The sequence below is a fragment of the Pseudonaja textilis genome, chromosome 1, assembly GCF_049901715.1.
Source record: "Pseudonaja textilis isolate UNSWEBS1 chromosome 1, rPseTex1.2, whole genome shotgun sequence".
Taxonomy (NCBI): Eukaryota; Metazoa; Chordata; class Lepidosauria; order Squamata; family Elapidae; genus Pseudonaja; species Pseudonaja textilis.
This window is the reverse complement of record NC_141990.1, coordinates 133,574,253-133,591,257: the sequence shown is the minus strand read 5'-3', so window position 1 is coordinate 133,591,257 and position 17,005 is coordinate 133,574,253. Positions and strand designations below refer to the sequence as shown.

The following is a 17,005-nucleotide window of genomic DNA, read 5'->3' as shown; positions in this document are numbered from 1 at the left end:
TCACCATTTAATGTGAACTTAGATATTCCCTCATTTCAGTTAAGCATACACAAGATGCTTCCACGTCATGTATGTACACTTGTCCATATGCCATTCACAAGGACATTAAAAGAAGGAAAAATTAATTAAGTACTGATCAGTATTAACAGCTTAGATGCCCTATTTACAAAATCCCCCCAATATATATCCTAACTATTCTCTTTCATATATGAAATACATTCATGGAGAAACATGCATACGCATTGCAACAAGGAAACTGATTATAATAGGATAGCACCAACATAATTGGCCAGTTTAATATGATTTTCATGGGTCCCTATTTCATTTCTGGTCACAATTCTAGTGCTGATTTTAATCCATCAAGCTCTTATAGCTGAAGAAAGACCTCTTTGTACTTCTATTTCTTCCACATGCACCCTAATTTCATTTCATAGTTTTTCTCTGGGCACCATCTGTTGTGGTGGAGGGGCATTTCAATGGTAGCTCCTCCTATTCCAGAACGGCTTTCCAGGAAGACGTGCCTAGCAGCCAGCAGTACAGTATTTTCTTCCAAGGCTTTTAATATCTCTGTTAATTTCAAAGGTACATGTAGATCTTGACTTACCACCATTTGTTTCTTGATTGTTTGAAGTTACAACTCTGAGAAAAGTGATTTATGACTGATTTTCATACTAACCACCACTGCAGCATCCTCATGGTCATGTGATTAAACTTTGAGTGCTTGGCAACCAGCATCTATTTATGACAGTTACACTGTCCCAGGATCATGTGATCATATATGTAATCTTCTCAGCCAGCTTCCAACAAGCAAAGTCAATAGAGGAAGTCAATTTGCTGAATGACATGATTCACTTAACAACTGCAGCGATTCACTTAGCAACCATGGCAAAAAAAGGTTGTAAAATCAGGCACTACTCACTTAACTACCGCCTTGCTTAGCAACAGAAATTTTGGGCTCACTGTTGTCATAAGTCGAGAATTAACTTTATATACATACAAATTTTACAGAACTACTTACAAAACTACCCTGGCTGCCGCTATTATTGTCTATTGTAAGTTTCTTTGATTATCATTGTAAAGGCAGACTTCAAATCTGTCATTTGCAGCTGGCTAGTGGAAAGGATAGGTGAAACTGCCAGAGTTAAACATCCATCTATATTTTTCAGATATGGTCTTTCACATCTTTAGAAAAGGCAGTTTTACCCCAGTACCTCTGGGGAAATTGAGCAAGAAGTGGTGTGGTGCAATGGAGAAGAAAGCCACCACTATGCTCCTCCAGAATGAAACAGGAAAATGAATCCTGGAAAAGACAATTTCCAATGAACAACATGGCAACCAAGGCATCAGACCAATTGCCTCCAGCTTGCTTTCTCGTCCTTTTTTTTTTTTTGGAATGGGGGATGCCAGGCTCACATTCAGTCCATGGAAAAACTTGGGCATGAAGCCAACTGGCATGGAAGGACAGGTCAGAGGCCACATACAGCCCTGAAGAAGGAAGAGTGGGAACTTGCCTATGCATTGGAGAAGCGGGTCAGGATTCTGTGTACCCTTTTCAAGCATGCACTTTGGCAAGGGAATCAGAATACAGCAGGAAGGGATCTTGGAGTAGTCCAACCCCGCCCCTGGAGGAGACCCTATGCCATTTCAGACAAGTGGCTGTCCAGTCTCTCCTTAAAAGCCTCCACTGATGAAACACCTACACCTTCTGAAAGCAAGCCATTCCACTGGTTAACTGTCCTCTCTGTTAGGCAGTTTCTCCTTAATTCCAGGTTGCTTCTGCTTCCTTCCTTAGTTTTCATCCATTGTTTCCCACCAAACTCGTAACCAAGTTCAAAGTTGATGGCAACCTTCCCTTCCATCCTCCCCTTTCTGGGCAAAGGAAGGGGCGGAGGGGCGGGGGAAAGCGCACCCCAAAAGGACGAAGCGCACACTAGAAGGACACCATCGACGTCACCCCGCCGTCCGTGACGTCACCGCCCAGTGCCTTACGAGCGGGTTTTCGCACTCTATGGCCGGAAGAGTTCCCATTCGCTCCCGGAAGTGAAGCCCGGTCTCGTTCGGGGAAGAAGGGCGACATGCAGGTCTCCAGCCTCAACGAGGTGAAGATCTACAGCCTGAGCGCCGGCCGGAGCCTGCCGGAGGTGAGAACGCGGGAGCGCGAAACCACCACCACCTCACCGGCCCTTTGCCCTGTCCTCGCGCTCCCCCTCCCCTCGCGCTGCGCTGCCTGGCAGAGCGCGCGCCTTTGGCTACGCGCGATCGCTTCGCTCCCCTATTCATACGCGTCAAAAAAGCCGATCGTTACGGGGAGGTGGGGGGAGAAAAGTATTTCTGGCTACTATTTCCAAGAAATATTTTTTTAAAAAAAATTAACAACATTTCTAACACATGTTCTCACCTGGAATACTGCAACCAATTCTGGTCATCACCATACTACCCAAAAGGATGTTGAGAGACACTGGAAAAAGTTCAGAGGAGAGCAACTAAGACGATGGGTCCGGCTAGTTTAAAGGAAAGAAGGACTAGGGGTGACGGGATAGCAGTAATTCCAGTATTTGAGGGGCTGCCCCAAAGAAGAGGGGGTGTCCAATTATTCTCCAAACCACCGCGGGGGTGGGGGGAACAGGACAAGAAACAATGGATGGAGACTGATCAAAGAGAGAAGCAACCCGGAATTAAGAAGAATAGCAGTGAGGACAATTAAGCTTGCGTCCAGAAATTGGGAGCGCTCCATCACTGGAGGTTTAGTCAGTTCGTCTGAAATAGTATAGGTTCTCCTGCTTGAGCAGGGGGCTGGACTAGAAGACCTCCGAGGTCCCTTCCAGGTCATTCATTCTAAAATCAAATATTGTTACGGGAGAAGTGTTAGGAATACGAGTCACCTAACAGGTATTTGGGTTTGAAATATATAAACCAGGATAAACATTTTAAAACTGTATCTTTAAGAAAATGCAAAACTGTAATTAGGTGAGGTTTTGCAAACGGCCATAAGATGGAGCCAGAAACCTGGGTTGTTTAGTCTTAGTCTGAGTCTCAGGAGAGAATATAAGTCTGTTTCCTTCTGTTGGAAAGTATTGCTGTTGCTCCATTTTTCCTAATTGACTGATATTCCTGGATTTGATGTAAGTTTGATACTGAACTTTTTTTTTTTTGGACACTGGACTTTGTTATTGAATTATCCCTGGATTGAAAACTGACTGATTTAACTTGTGAATGACTTTGGATTGCTTGTTTGGACTTTGCTTAACGTTTCTGGAAGTAAAAACCTACATTTACTGTACAGTGTATCTGTGTGCTCTGTGTGTATTATTCCAGCACTACTCTCTATACGTCTCCCTGTATGCGCTCATTCTCCTAACAAGAGCCACCTCCGCTTCCTGGAGCCTGCATGGCCAATGCTTCAAGATGATGAGAAAGGAATATTGCAAGAACCTCTGGTGGACCTGGTTGGTTGCAGTTTCCCTGATGCTCTCTCTGAGCTTGATTGTTTTCTTGCGGATCTTTCATTACCCAAACAAGGTAGCATCCTCAGCGCTGGTGATGCACTTAGTTGGGTAATGAAATTTCTGCAAGAAAACCAAGTTCCGAGAGCCCCAAGGACCCCTCACTTCATTCCTGAGATGCAAATATTTTCTTTTGTTAGTTTCCCTAAGGCAGCTCATTTTCAAATCTTTTGCCTTTTAAGTCTGTTTGTCCCTCCAATGGAAACAGGCAGTACATAAAATCTCTTGCTTTTGGATCTGGTTAGGTTGTCTTCTTTATACTTCCTTAGAAATAAGCTGCTTTGAGATCATTAATGTTTAATATTTACTATAAATACATGTATTAATCTTGAAGGCAGCATTCTACAATTTTGTTTCATGGCCGCTGTTAAGAAATCTGGGAGTTGTAGTCCACACTTTTCTAGGTTTGAGAAGTTCGTTTTAAAGTGCTGCAGGCATCGTTTCCTTTTTTATAACTCTGACTCGATTGTGAGAATGAAAACCTAATTCAATGAGCCTTGGAGGAATTTGTAATGAGCTGTGAAATATTGCTTGGCTTTGCCATACTGGTGGTTTTGTTTGACACTCTCTCATAGCTTTGTAGACGATCAAAAGTGGTCCTTTCTAGTCATTTTCTGTTTTAGAATACTGATGAAATTTAGATAAGGTGATTATTTTTATTCAACAAGATGTAGGTTTTAGTACTATAATCTGTAGACATGCAGGTAGTTCTCATCCAATGCGAAGTGACACAATTGCAAAATAAAAAGTAATGTATGACTCTGGGAATCCAGCTGTGAAGATCACCAATGGTGATCACATTTGCTGGAGACTGCAACCAACGTAAATATGCACCAGTTTCTAAGCACCTAAATCATGATTACATGGACAGGGTGCCAGGGCCTTAGTTTCAAGGTCAGGTCTTAAATCTCCTTGTTCACCCCCTCCTTGTAACTCTGAATAGTTGCTGAATTAGTGGTTGGTAAGCAATGACTACTAGTAATATCACTCACAATGTAATCCTATGTATGTCTAATATGAATCCTGCAAAGTTTAAGTACAAGTATTTAGAAGAGTACCTTCTTTGAACTTATTCTCAGGACAAGTAGAAAAAAAATGTCCCCTCGAACCCTCTTGTTTTTGTGGACATTTGGGCTATTTAAAAGTCACATTTTTTGTTGATACGCTGGCTAGAAATTAAATTCTACCATAACTGGCAGATAGAAAACTGGCAAAAGGTGTTTTTATGTATTTAACATATTCTTCTGCAAATTTTATACTACTTTTGTGTGAAAGTTGGAGTATTTTTTTTTATAAAGCACTTCTCTGACCATACTACCAAGTTCACTAGATCTTTATTGCTGAGGCAAATATAGTGTCTCCAGCTTCTTGAAAGAAAAAACAAAGCTGCAGGGATTGCAGTGAATTATCTTGAAATCACCTCCACAGGAGTAATGAAAATTTTTAACCAACCCCTTATATATTCCCTGAATTTTTAATTTTGTAATACGCTACTTGTGGTGGTAAAGGTATCTTTAGTTACAGAATCAGGTTCGTCGCTTTTGAATACTTAGTTTCCGTGTTGGATCCTACTGCAATTATTGTTTTATTTGATTTTATTGTATTTTTAATATATAATCCTTTGTAAGCTGATTTTTAAAATATAAACTGGCCGCCTTGAACAACATTTCTTTAGTCTTTTTACAAATCATTAAACCTCAGAGTCTTATTTATGTTTTTTTTTTATAGTGGCTTTCTGATAGAAAAAAAAGAGCACTGCAAAAGAAAAATGTTGGTGAGTTGTCCTTATTTTATTCTAAAAAGAGTTCTTATGTTCATTCATACATGTTAATATTATTTCTGATTGCAACAAATTGTTTAATGATACCAAGCTGAAGACATGTTCCTATCAACCATGGCTTCTGTATTTCATTAATGTTTGAAGGAAGATATTTCCTGCTTTCTAGTTCCTTTATAACTTCTTCCTTTTTCAATTCTAGTTAGTCTTGTTTTGGGAGTTGGCATGTTGTGTTAGTACAGTACAGAATATTCTGAACTTACTATGTTTGATTAAAAGCTTAGGAGCACAAAGAAGTAATGTTAGGTGTTTTAAATAGCAGAACACATGTTTTCCAAAATAGCATAGTATACATGAAGTAAGATTTTTTTTTAATTAAATAAAAAATTCCAGGTGGGGAAAAACAAAACAAGATAATTCCCTGAAACATTGATCCAAGAGACATAAACAGCAATATTTCAGAGTTGTAATGAGAACACTGAAAACTCTGAAACTGATGAAGAAAAATTGACTAACAAAAGAAAATATTTGTTCTTTATTTTATTGTCATAGCAGATAGCAGCTTCTGGGTTGGTTCTTGAAAAAGCTAGGCAGAATTGGACCTGGTTAATATTTGGATGAGAGACCATCAGCAAATCATCAGGCTTTAGGCTAGACTGAAAATTACAAAAATTGTAGGAAAAAGAAATGGGACATTTTTATTGTTAAAAGAAAACCACGTAGATATGTTCATGGGGTCAGCAGGGATTGAGAATAATTTGAAGGATACATTTCCTTTGCTTTGTTAGTGTGTCAGAAGCACATTTGAGGAAGAAGATGCGAGGCTCATAGGAGTGCTGTATGGTAAATGCAAATGTGTTTATGCGATAACATTTTATAGAGCAGATTGCATAAGCATTGGGTAACAAAGAGTATTTAGGACTAAGTGGAGCAATGTTAATCAGTGCTGTTGCCATTAATGTCCTACGATAGTGGTGTGTCTGCTATGCAGTCTTTCTTTAAATTTTATTTCACATTTTAAAGATATTCACAGAAGAATTGAACTTATCCAAGATTTTGATATGCCTGCTGTTAGCACCAAGATCAAGGTGTCAAAAGATGGGCAGTACATAATGGCAACAGGTAAGTTTGGCCAAAACCAGGTCCAGTTAATAAACCTGCAAAGTCCAATTGTGACTGAGGAATGCTGGGTTGGGTTCTGGAGATTGCACAGAAATCTAAATAGTGCCTCCTGGTGCTAAATCTTGCAAAGGTTACATTGTGTATTTGGGAGCCTTAAAAAAAAGATGATGTGATGAGGGATTATATATGATGCATTAATGTTTCAATTTTATTTTATATTACAATATCAAAAAGATTTTTGACGTAACATTGAAATTAGAAAAGGGTTGTGGTTTTCAAACTTGTTCCCAAGGACACACTTAGACAATATGGGCACTGCTGTAGTGACTGTTACGGAAACCATGGATGGCAGGTTTTATAAACATTTATATATGTGCATATATGTACATATTTGGCCTTCAAGTAAATGCATTTGCATATGAAACATGAACTTATACTGTGTAAACTAGGATCATTTTCATTACTGAATTTCACTAGGAACAAAATTTCAGGCTATTTTTCTTTTGCCTAACAATTAATTTTGAGATCAAAATCTCTTAAAGAAAAGCAACCTCTGAATCTTTCTTTTCACTTTGATGTTAAATATATATATTTTTAACAGGCACATACAAGCCAAGGCTCCGATGTTTTGATACTTATCAGTTGTCCATGAAATTTGAAAGATGCTTAGATGCTGAAGGTTAGTAATCTTGATTTTGATGGAAATCAATATGGATAAATTAGGCACAAAAGGAAAAAAAAAATCTCAAAGTGTAAATCAACCCATGTTTATTTTGAAACAAGTACACCTCTGATCTGTGTTTTTCTTGGGGAGCAGATAGGGGCTGCACTCTAAGTTATCTATTTTTTGCTTATTAATGTAATAATTGTACTATGTTTGTGCAATTTATAAAGTAATCCGTTCAGCCTAACAATACTCCGGCAAGCTAATACATGAAAAACCCAATATAAAGCAAAATAAAATAAGACCAATACAATACTGTATAATATCATGTAAACAAGACTTCAAAACTTAACCACAACACATAATAAAACCTTTATACTGATCAAGCTTAGCTAACATCTTGGCCACAATGCCAAGGGAAAATCTAGGTCTTCAAGAATGACGTTGTAGCACAGTTTCAATGTGGGCTATTTTTGTTCTTTTGGAAAATATATTGTAGAAAACTATATTGTATAGTTTTATAAAATATATTGTAAAATGTGTTATATATTTGTATATAATATATAATTATATATATTATATATAATTTGGAGACGACACCACATTGGTGGGACTCATATCAGAAGAAGATGAAACAGCCTATAGGTCAGAGGTTCTCAGACTGGTCTTGTGGTGCAAGAGTCGCCCTGAACATCAAAAAGACCAAAGAATTGATTATAGACTTCAGATGATGCAAAGCAGAGCCTCTCCCACTATATATCAATGGAGATTGTGTGGAAAGAGTTCATGGTTTTAAATTTCTAGGAACTCATATTTCCAACAACCTTACTTGGTTGGTCTACACTATGGCCACTGCAAAAAAGGCCCAACAGCGCCTGCACTTTCTGAGGCTGCTGAAAAGGAGTGGTCTGGGTGAGAAGTTGCTGCTTACTTTTTACCGTTCTACCATCAAGAGCATTTTGGCATATTTTGTAACGGTGTGGTATGCTGGATGCTCTGTAGTGGATAAGATGATGCTCCAGAGAGTTATAAACACAACACAAAAAAAATCATCGGTTGCTGTCTTTCTTCTTTGGAAGAGATTGCGAAGACCAGGCTCCTCTCGAGAGCACTAAAAATCTCCACAGACCGTTCTCATCCTGATCATTCATATTTCAAATTGTTACCAGCAGGGAGATGTTATAGGTGTCTTAAAATGAGGACTAATAGATGAGAAACAGTTTCTTTTCCAAGGCAATAATTGTCTTGAATCAAACAGTACATTTGTAATTTAGTTCTATATATAAAGTGGCATTTTTAAACTATCTAACCTAATATATGTTTTAAATAGGTTTTAGACTAGGTTTTTAATTATTATTATTATTATTACGTATTTTACTTTTTAAATACTGTGTAGTGTGATTGTGGCGTTGTTGGTGTTTGGGGCACTGTGCTGGAGTAGCTTTCAAATTTCATTGTATTTTGAATGCAATGACAAAGATATTCTATATATCCTACAATATATATAAAATATATTGTAGAAAATTGTTTTCATTCTTGAAAAACATACGACTGTGGCAAACTGGAATGTTTCAAAATTTCACTCTGTTTGGGCAGTACATTGAAAGATTTTTGATTTTAAACAAATTATCATTGGAAGAGAAAGCTTGCTGAACATGGATCCTTCTCTTCATTATTTAGACTCTGTGAGAGAATGATCTCTTGGGGTTTTTTTGTGGATTATCTGCTAGTATAGTACTTAGAAAATATAACTTTCTATATCAACTGATACTGATCTGTTTTGGGCAGGATATTTAAACAATATGTAGGCTTGCAAACATTTATTGCTCGTCCAGGATGAGTGCTGAGCTACTCCCTCCTGGCATACATATAAGTTATCTATTTATATAACTGATTCTAAAGCAGATAGCCTATAGAGAGCTGTGAAAGTAACTTTGGAGGGGTTCCAGGGTCAAAGAGAATCAGGCAGCGTACAAATGTCATACGTAAATAAATCTTGCCAATGCTTCTCTTAGTGCCTTGATCCTAATGGGAGAGGTTGAAACCTTTTTACAGTAGTAAGAGCCTGGACTGAAACACAAGTTGTTCTCCTTGTGGAGGTTCTTGGTTCAAGATGTGGTAATACCATGGATCAAAAGCCCAAGAGAGAAATGTTTGGCGGAGAAGGCAGATGGAGAGCTGTAATGGCCAGGTCTGATCCCTGACTCTGTAAGACCAGAGAGTGTTTGGCAGATAATGTAATTAAGTTTTGAGAAAGTGGGGTAATGTATGGTGTGGAATAGTTACTATATAATTGACTGCTATTTGTAATCTATTTTTCATCTCCCCAGTGGTCACGTTTGATATTTTATCAGATGATTACTCAAAGGTATGTCAACTTTTAATTTTTTAAATTTAAGAACTACAGTTAAAAAAAATAGCATGGCATAGCCTGCTGTGCGAAGCGTTTCTCTTCTTTTGCTCAATTATATCCTATTCTTGGAGACTGGGTGGAAAAGCCTCTCCAGTTTTCTTGGCAAGGTTTTTCAGACGTGGTTTGTCTTTGCCTCCTTCCTGGGGTTGAGAGAGAGGGACTGGCCCAAGGTCACCCAGGTTGGCTTTGTACCCAAGGTGAGACTAGAACTCAAGGGCGCCTGGTTTCAACCACTACAGCTAATTGGCTCTCATGTGTATAGTGTGAAGCTAATAAAGTAAAACTCACAATGTGTTTTTTGTAACTGCTGCCATATACCTTTACAAAAGAAATAACCAAATCGAGCTAATGTGATGTCTCTATCCCTTGTTGTATCTTCTCTGTTTCTGAAACAGGCTTCACATGGTTCATAGGATGTTGGCAGGGGTGGGCTTCAAAAAATTTAGCAACCGGTTCTCTACCCAGTTGCTGGGTGGGCGTGGGCTAGTCAGCCTCCTGCACCATGACAAGGGGGGGCGTTTTCGCCCTCCCCTGGCTCTGGAAGCTATGTGGAGGCCAAAAACAGCCTTCCGGAATTTTCTGGAGGCCCGTTTTTCGCCCTCCCCAGGCTCCAGAGACTTTCTTTGAGTCTCCAGGAGGGCAAAAAACAGCCTTCCTGGGCTCTGGAGGCTCTTCAGAGGCCAGAGCCACCAGGAAGTCCATTTTTTGACCTTCCTGAGCCTCTGTGCGGGCCCTGGACTTACCTGGGCCCTGTGGAGAATCCGGGAGGGGTGGGCGGGATCAGCTAGTCGTTGCAACTACTGGTTCGGCGAACCAGATGTAAAATTAACATCCAGTTCAACTGAACTGGTGGGAACTGGTAGCAGCCCACCCCTGGATGTAGGCAGCCTGCTCTTTACCTTGTCATAGAATCATAAGGCCCGAGAGGACCTTCGGGGGGGGGGGTGTCTTCTAGTCCAACTCCCTGCCCAGATAAGGAGCTGCTTGAAGAGCGTCAGTTTTGGAGGCTCCTTGCTGTGACCCGGTGAGAAAAAGCACTTCCTGGATATGTATTGGTCCACCTTGACAGAGATGAACCAGGGTGTGATGTCCCTCAGGGGACTGCAGTACAAATGGTAGCTGCCGTGACCAGGGAGAAGCTGTTTGTATGCGGGAAAGATAAGTCTGGTACGGCTTTAAAAAAGCCCTAGTTAACTCCTGAAGCAAATCATCCTTTCAAAGAGTTAAATAGCCAGAGTGACGCAGTTTTTTGAGTGACCCAGTTTTTTGAATGACGAATTCTTTGTTTTAAATAACAGCTTTGTGGGGGTTTTCTTGTTTCAATGCTGCTTGGTAAGAGTATCAGTTGGGAGAAGGAAGTAATCCTCTCCAATGCGGTTTCATGCCTTGTGTTTTTCAGATCGTTTTCTTGCACAATGACAGATATGTGGAATTTCATTCACAACATGGTCGTTATTACAGGACAAGAATACCAAAATTTGGAAGAGATTTCTCCTATCATTATCCATCCTGTGACTTATACTTCGTAGGAGCAAGGTATGTGTCGTGTTTTGAATCATTATTAAATTCTACTTCTATTTTTCTATGTGGGAAATAGTTTTTTGACTAGTTCTTTTTTTCTTAAAAATTCATTTTCTTTCTCTCCCTGAGTTAAATAATAAAATTATTTAATAAGCATTTCTATATGTCAAGCACAATTGCTGCAGTGCTGTTCAGAAATCAAATAGTTTTCTAAATATATTTGTGGCACATTTCAATTTCATGAATAACTGAGGATCTAAATTCCTTTTTAAAGTTTTGTAAAAAAAAAATGCAAAAATCATAATTGGAAATCTTAGAAAATTAAATGACATTTTAAAAAGCTTTTTTTAAATGTATAATTACAACTTTGAAACATAATCCAGTCCTTTCCTTGGAAGCGTAAGAATCATCAGACTTTTAAGATGGGCAAGATCAAAAAACAGGCACAGTTGAGATTGCTGAAATATTCCTTACTGTTGTACAAGAGAATTACAGAACCTTGAGAACTTGATTGTGTTTGTCTCTGCCCCAAACAAAATGAAGGTGGGATTATTTTCGAGTTTCTTTTTCATGATTTTTGTTTCTCAAAATGAAGTAATCATTTTTGAAAATGCCTCCTTAATGGAGTGCTCATTCCTTCCCTTTTACGAAGGCCTGGCCTACATTCTTTCCAAACAATAAAACATTTTTTTCTTGACTTGTTATTAAAAAAGGAGAAAGTGGAATTATATTCAGAATTTACATTGAAGTTACATATTCCCATTGACATTTGGTGAGGAATCTGTACATCTACCAGTATCTCTATACACTGTAGAGAATCCTGTTTCCATAATGTTTCTTGGGTGACATGACTGAGTTTCTGACTCTCACATAGCAATGCCTAAAACTTTTATTTTATATCTCTATTCATAATTATATATTTATAACTGTTATATTTATTATATCTTATTTTAAACTCCCCGTCAAGGCAAGCTGATCTCTTGACTTCATAGGCAGTTCCATGAAGTTTTTGTTACAAAAGTACAGAAGTATTGTGCAGTACTGGGATTTTTGTCACTCACCCGGTGTTTTCAGTCTTGTCAATCCAGATGTTCCTGATACCTAAAAAGCAGTTCACAAGCAATTGGCAAAAATTACTAGAAAACCCAGTATCTTTAAAGTTGCTGACTGTGGTTTGAGCAGGATGGTTATGCCCTTGTCTCCAACATCTCTAAACCTGCAATAAACTATTGTCTTGCAGTCTCCTTGTGACAAGGGCTGTAGGGAGCACTTGAGGGCTATCACACATCCTCTTCTTGTCCAGAGAAGAATAGAGAAGAGCCAGTCTATTCACTGGCTCTTCATTCCACCGCATTCGTCTTTATCTTTAGCAGAGCGGTCTTTAATTCATCACTTCTTGTCTGCATGATTTTCTCTCTCTGTTAAGACTCAGGGATCAAAAGCAAATTGAGTGTTTTCTTTCTTATTACAGTTCTGAAATATTCAGGCTAAATCTGGAACAAGGAAGGTATTTGAATTCTCTACGAACAGATGCTTCGTAAGTATATTTTCTGCTTTTTAATCTAAGAATCTTTTTTCCAGTAGGTGGAGCCAAACTATATAAGATCTGTCTGTGAAAACACCATAGATGGATCACAAACTAATTTCTAAACAATCTGGTATTGGTATTTATATCTCTCTGTGTGTGTCTGTGTCTTTGTGTCTGTACTTATACATATAATACTACATATACAGTGTAAACGTTGAATGTTATTCATGGTCAGATTTGCTCGTTACATTAATTCTAAAATCAGCTGAGTAGTCTAGCAAAGGCAAAAGGAATCTTTCTATCTGTAATCCTCACTTTCTTTTTAGCTTTGGTGTTTTCTTTCCACTGGTTGTAAAATAAGCCTTGATTCATTGTGTTAACATAGCTTCTTGTTACATTTGAGCTAGGAATAATAGTTGAGTGCTGAGGGTTTGCTCCTCTCTAAGAGCAGTTACTTTAAATATACACTCCCCCTGGTTTGTACCCTGATCATAAAGCATTTGTTTAAATGACTGCAGATTGGGTCAGGATAACCTAGTAAGAATTAAAAACATTTTTATTTGAGATACTTTATGGGAAAAGCAAATGTTTGATTATTTCTTCTGTGATAGTTTGTGGTTTTGTATTTATATTATGGTGCATATTTTACACCAGAAAGAAAATGCAGTAATTCAAATGCAAGCCAACTGAATTCAATTTGTCCTAAAATATTTTTGCTTTCTATAAATTTTGATTGGTTTTAATATTTCCAACAAACATGATCCTTGAGGATTTTATTCTGTCTGTATTAAATGCTTATTATTCTTGTTTTCTAGAGAAAATCACGTATGCGACATAAATCCTGTACATGGTTTATTTGCCACTGGGACAATTGAGGTAAGTGAGTTCAAAATTAACGGTATGCTTATTCTCCAGAGATGGTTCAATTATTTGGTTAGAACAGCATCACTCACACAAGAATGGGAGATAGAAGATGTAAGGAAAATATGACATTTCTAGAAATATGTTTTAAAAAATGATCTCCAAAATTTTTAATGGAAAATGATAGCAGGAGACTCTCTACAAATGTTATTAAATACTGAGCAGAGGACATTGATTTTTGGAAATAAGAAAAGATAACTGGGAAATGGAAAAATATATCCTGAAAAAGGATGTTGCTGGCAGTTCTTTTTTGTATGATATGTTTGGCTTGAGACATTTTAACTACAAAAAGTTAAATAATAATTAACATTTATTTGAAGCTTCACTTCTATACTCCTTTACTTTCTCTTTTACCTTGGAGTACATAGATATAGTTCTATTAAATTCAACAAGGTTTATTCCTGAGTAGGCAGGCCTGAATCCACACTGCCATGGATCCACATAATCTGCATCTTCTAGAGCAGGGATGTCAAACTCGCGGTGTCACAGTGGCATCACGTGATGTATTGTAACTTTTTCCCCCTTTGCTAAACCGGGCAAGAGCGTGGCCAGCGCGTGACGCATGAGGGCCGCGAGTTTGACAACCCTGTACTAGAGCTTTCTAATTATTGACCTACCACTTTCGCAACAATCTTCTCTAGAACAAGTTTGGATAGTAGTTGTCCATTGAAGTTGGATCCGTGGCTGTCCTTTTGAGGAGTCAGCAGACCAGCACCTATTTCAGGGCTGCTGAAACCTCCCTTCCCACAAAGTGGTACTGACCATTGCTTAGATTCAGCTGCTTATCCTTATTCAACTGGCCATCGTGAACAGCCAGGCGAGGCAGGATCCACAGTTACCATAATTGAAAACCTTCTTCCAGTTCCTGTAGCTCAAACACCTCCTAGGGTAATACAAGTGACATACAGCCATTCATGTAGCAACTGTTCAAAGATACAGCAGCCACTAAAAAATGGGATTTGCAATTGGTGCTTATGGCCATTGTAGCATCCCCATAGTCATGTGATCAAATTTGGGTGTTTGGCAACCAGCATGTATTTTTGATGGTTGCAGCATCTCAGGGTCATGTGATCACTATTTTCAACCTTCCCAGGTGGCTTCCAACAGGCAACATAGTGGGGGAAGCTAGATTTGCTTAGCGACCTTGTGATTCACTTAATAACTGCCATAATTCACTTAAAACACACGGCAAAAAGGTCAGAAAACAGGGCAAGACTTACTTTACAACTGTCTTGTTTAGAAATGAATCTATTCCCAATTCGAAGAATACCTGTACTACTAGATATTGCCTCTATAATCTTATGGGGTTCTATCCAGCTTCAACTTGGAGTGAGCAAACAATTTTTACCAATTAAATGCTCAACCAGACAAGCACGGTTTATACTAATTGGTTCTTATGGTCCTTTCTTCATTAGGTAGAATAGAATGGAATTGGAATTGGAATTGGAATTGGAATTGGAATTGGAATTGGAATAGAATAGAATAGAATAGAATAGAATAGAATAGAATAGAATAGAATAGAATAGAATTCTTTATTGGCCAAGTGTGGTTGGAAACACAAAGAATTTGTCTTGGTGCAAATACTCTCAGTGTACATAAAAGATAAGATACATTCATCAAGAGTCAAGAATCATAAGGTAAACACTTCATGATAGTCATAGGGTACAAATCATACTAGGAAACAGTCAATATAGATCATAAGGATACAAGCAACAAAGTTACAGTCATACAGTCACAAGTGGGAGGGGAAGGGTGATAAGGAGTGATGAGAAAATTAATAGTAATAGTAGTGCAGACTTTGTAATAGCTGAACAGTGTTGAGGGAATTATTTGTTTAGCAGAGTGATGGCTTTCGGGGGAAAACTGTTTTTGTATCTAGTTGTTCTGGTGTGCTCCAAATAATTCAGCTGGCTGATGTTCTGTAGAAGCTGTGTTATTCTGCCTTTAGAATCTCCTGAGTTGTTGTTCAGAATTGGGGGAATTGAATGCAGCAAAATACTGTATTTAAACTGGAGGAATAAATGCACATTATTCCAAAGACCCCTTGAATAGTGATTTCAGTGATTTCTGTACAAAGCAGATCAGGAAGCAGGTGAACCGTGGTGAATTATTCAGAACACTGAGTGGCATTTTTCTTTGTTTTTTTCCTTCAGGGGAAAGTGGAATGCTGGGATCCTAGAGTGAGAAATCGAGTTGGAGTACTGGATTGCGCTTTAAACAGCGTGACTGCTGATCAAGAGTATGGACATTTCTTGATACTCTTTCTAAATCTCTCTCCCGTGTCATGTTTCGAACAGAAATAATATGCTGTCAGGTGCAGATTGGGGGAGATCAGCCTGAGTCCAGATTATGATGACCTTTACTGCATCTGAATGAAATGTATTTGAATTTTCCCAGGGTAGGTGGCCTGCCTGCTGTTTCCGCCCTGAAGTTTGATGGAAGCTTGAAGATGGCTGTTGGAATATCTACAGGGCAGGTATGCTGTGCACCTTCTTATTGCAATCCTCAAGGGCTGTCAAGTAAACCTATTTGCTTACTGAAGTGAGGTAGCCCCCATCCTTTTGGCCTTCTGGAAGGACATTAAAACCTGGCTTTGGTAGCTTGGGGCTCTGACAGGGGTGCTCTATGTTGAGGGTGGCTGATGGACTAATAGGGAAGATGCCACCGCTGCATCATTCTTTCCCCTTGTTTCTTGGCTTTTGTACCCAATGTTTATAATATTTTAATATTTATGATTTTAATTGTAAGCTACCCAGAGTCACTTTGCAGAGTGAGGTGTGGGGCATATAAAAGGGAAGGAGGGAGGGAGGGAGGGAGGGAGGAAGGAAGGAAGGAAGGAAGGAAGGAAGGTTAATTTGATGAGGTGAACTTGTGTGAAGTGAATGTAGTACTGGAAGCATTGTAATTTAGATCGCTTAATTCAAGTCCACGACACTTGTGGGTTCTTCAAAAGGGTTAGTTGATGTGTTGCATGTTAAGTTGGATTATTGATGTTGGCTTCTTGTGGTGCCTTCCTGTAAAAAGAACTTCAGCCAACCAAACAAAACCAGACCGAATGGAAGTCTAATTATAATTATTAGTATAATTCATAGGCCAGAGGATTATTGTGATAGCTCCTCTAAAGTTTTACAAAATAAATAAAACACTGCTCTTGAATGTAATGAGATTACTGTAGGCGAACCAAACCAATGGCTGGATGATACACTATGACCACACATTTCTGTGTTTTGCAACATATAAATAGAGATTTGTCAAGCATACAGTGGATGAGGGTTGAGCTAGTCTGCAGCGGGTGTTTTCTGCTCCATACCGTTTTAATAAAACTATGTAATGGTTATGCTAAATAAAATCATGCTTAATGCTGCTTGATTTCAAATCAATACTATGAATTATTTTAAGAGGTTTTGTTACTTAAAAGTCCATGGGGTGGATTTACAGAATACTCAGTAAATCAAAATATATATTTTTTCTTTTTCTTAATTTGAAAATATAAACAATATCTTAGATTTGTACCTATATTAAACAATACCTGACCACAAAAATTGAAAAAAAAATC

At 38.4% G+C, this 17,005-nt stretch overlaps 1 protein-coding gene across 2 annotated transcripts in view; it reads left to right on the top strand.

Moving 5' to 3' along the window:
* The first annotated feature begins 2,012 nt into the window (after positions 1 to 2,012).
* Positions 2,013 to 17,005, top strand: part of NOL10 (nucleolar protein 10) — a 36,954-nt gene continuing 21,961 nt past the window's right edge. The window contains exons 1-10 of one of the 2 annotated variants that reach the window (XM_026695289.2): positions 2,013 to 2,141; positions 5,232 to 5,277; positions 6,304 to 6,402; positions 7,004 to 7,081; positions 9,397 to 9,434; positions 10,879 to 11,015; positions 12,472 to 12,537; positions 13,344 to 13,404; positions 15,603 to 15,688; positions 15,847 to 15,925. In XM_026695289.2, coding sequence (XP_026551074.2) covers positions 2,076 to 2,141; positions 5,232 to 5,277; positions 6,304 to 6,402; positions 7,004 to 7,081; positions 9,397 to 9,434; positions 10,879 to 11,015; positions 12,472 to 12,537; positions 13,344 to 13,404; positions 15,603 to 15,688; positions 15,847 to 15,925 — 756 coding nt within the window. In that variant the 5' untranslated portion in view covers positions 2,013 to 2,075. Of the gene's footprint in view, positions 2,142 to 2,661; positions 3,123 to 5,231; positions 5,278 to 6,303; positions 6,403 to 7,003; positions 7,082 to 9,396; positions 9,435 to 10,878; positions 11,016 to 12,471; positions 12,538 to 13,343; positions 13,405 to 15,602; positions 15,689 to 15,846; positions 15,926 to 17,005 lie in introns of those variants that run through there. The other variant, XM_087917162.1, reaches the window with a different exon arrangement.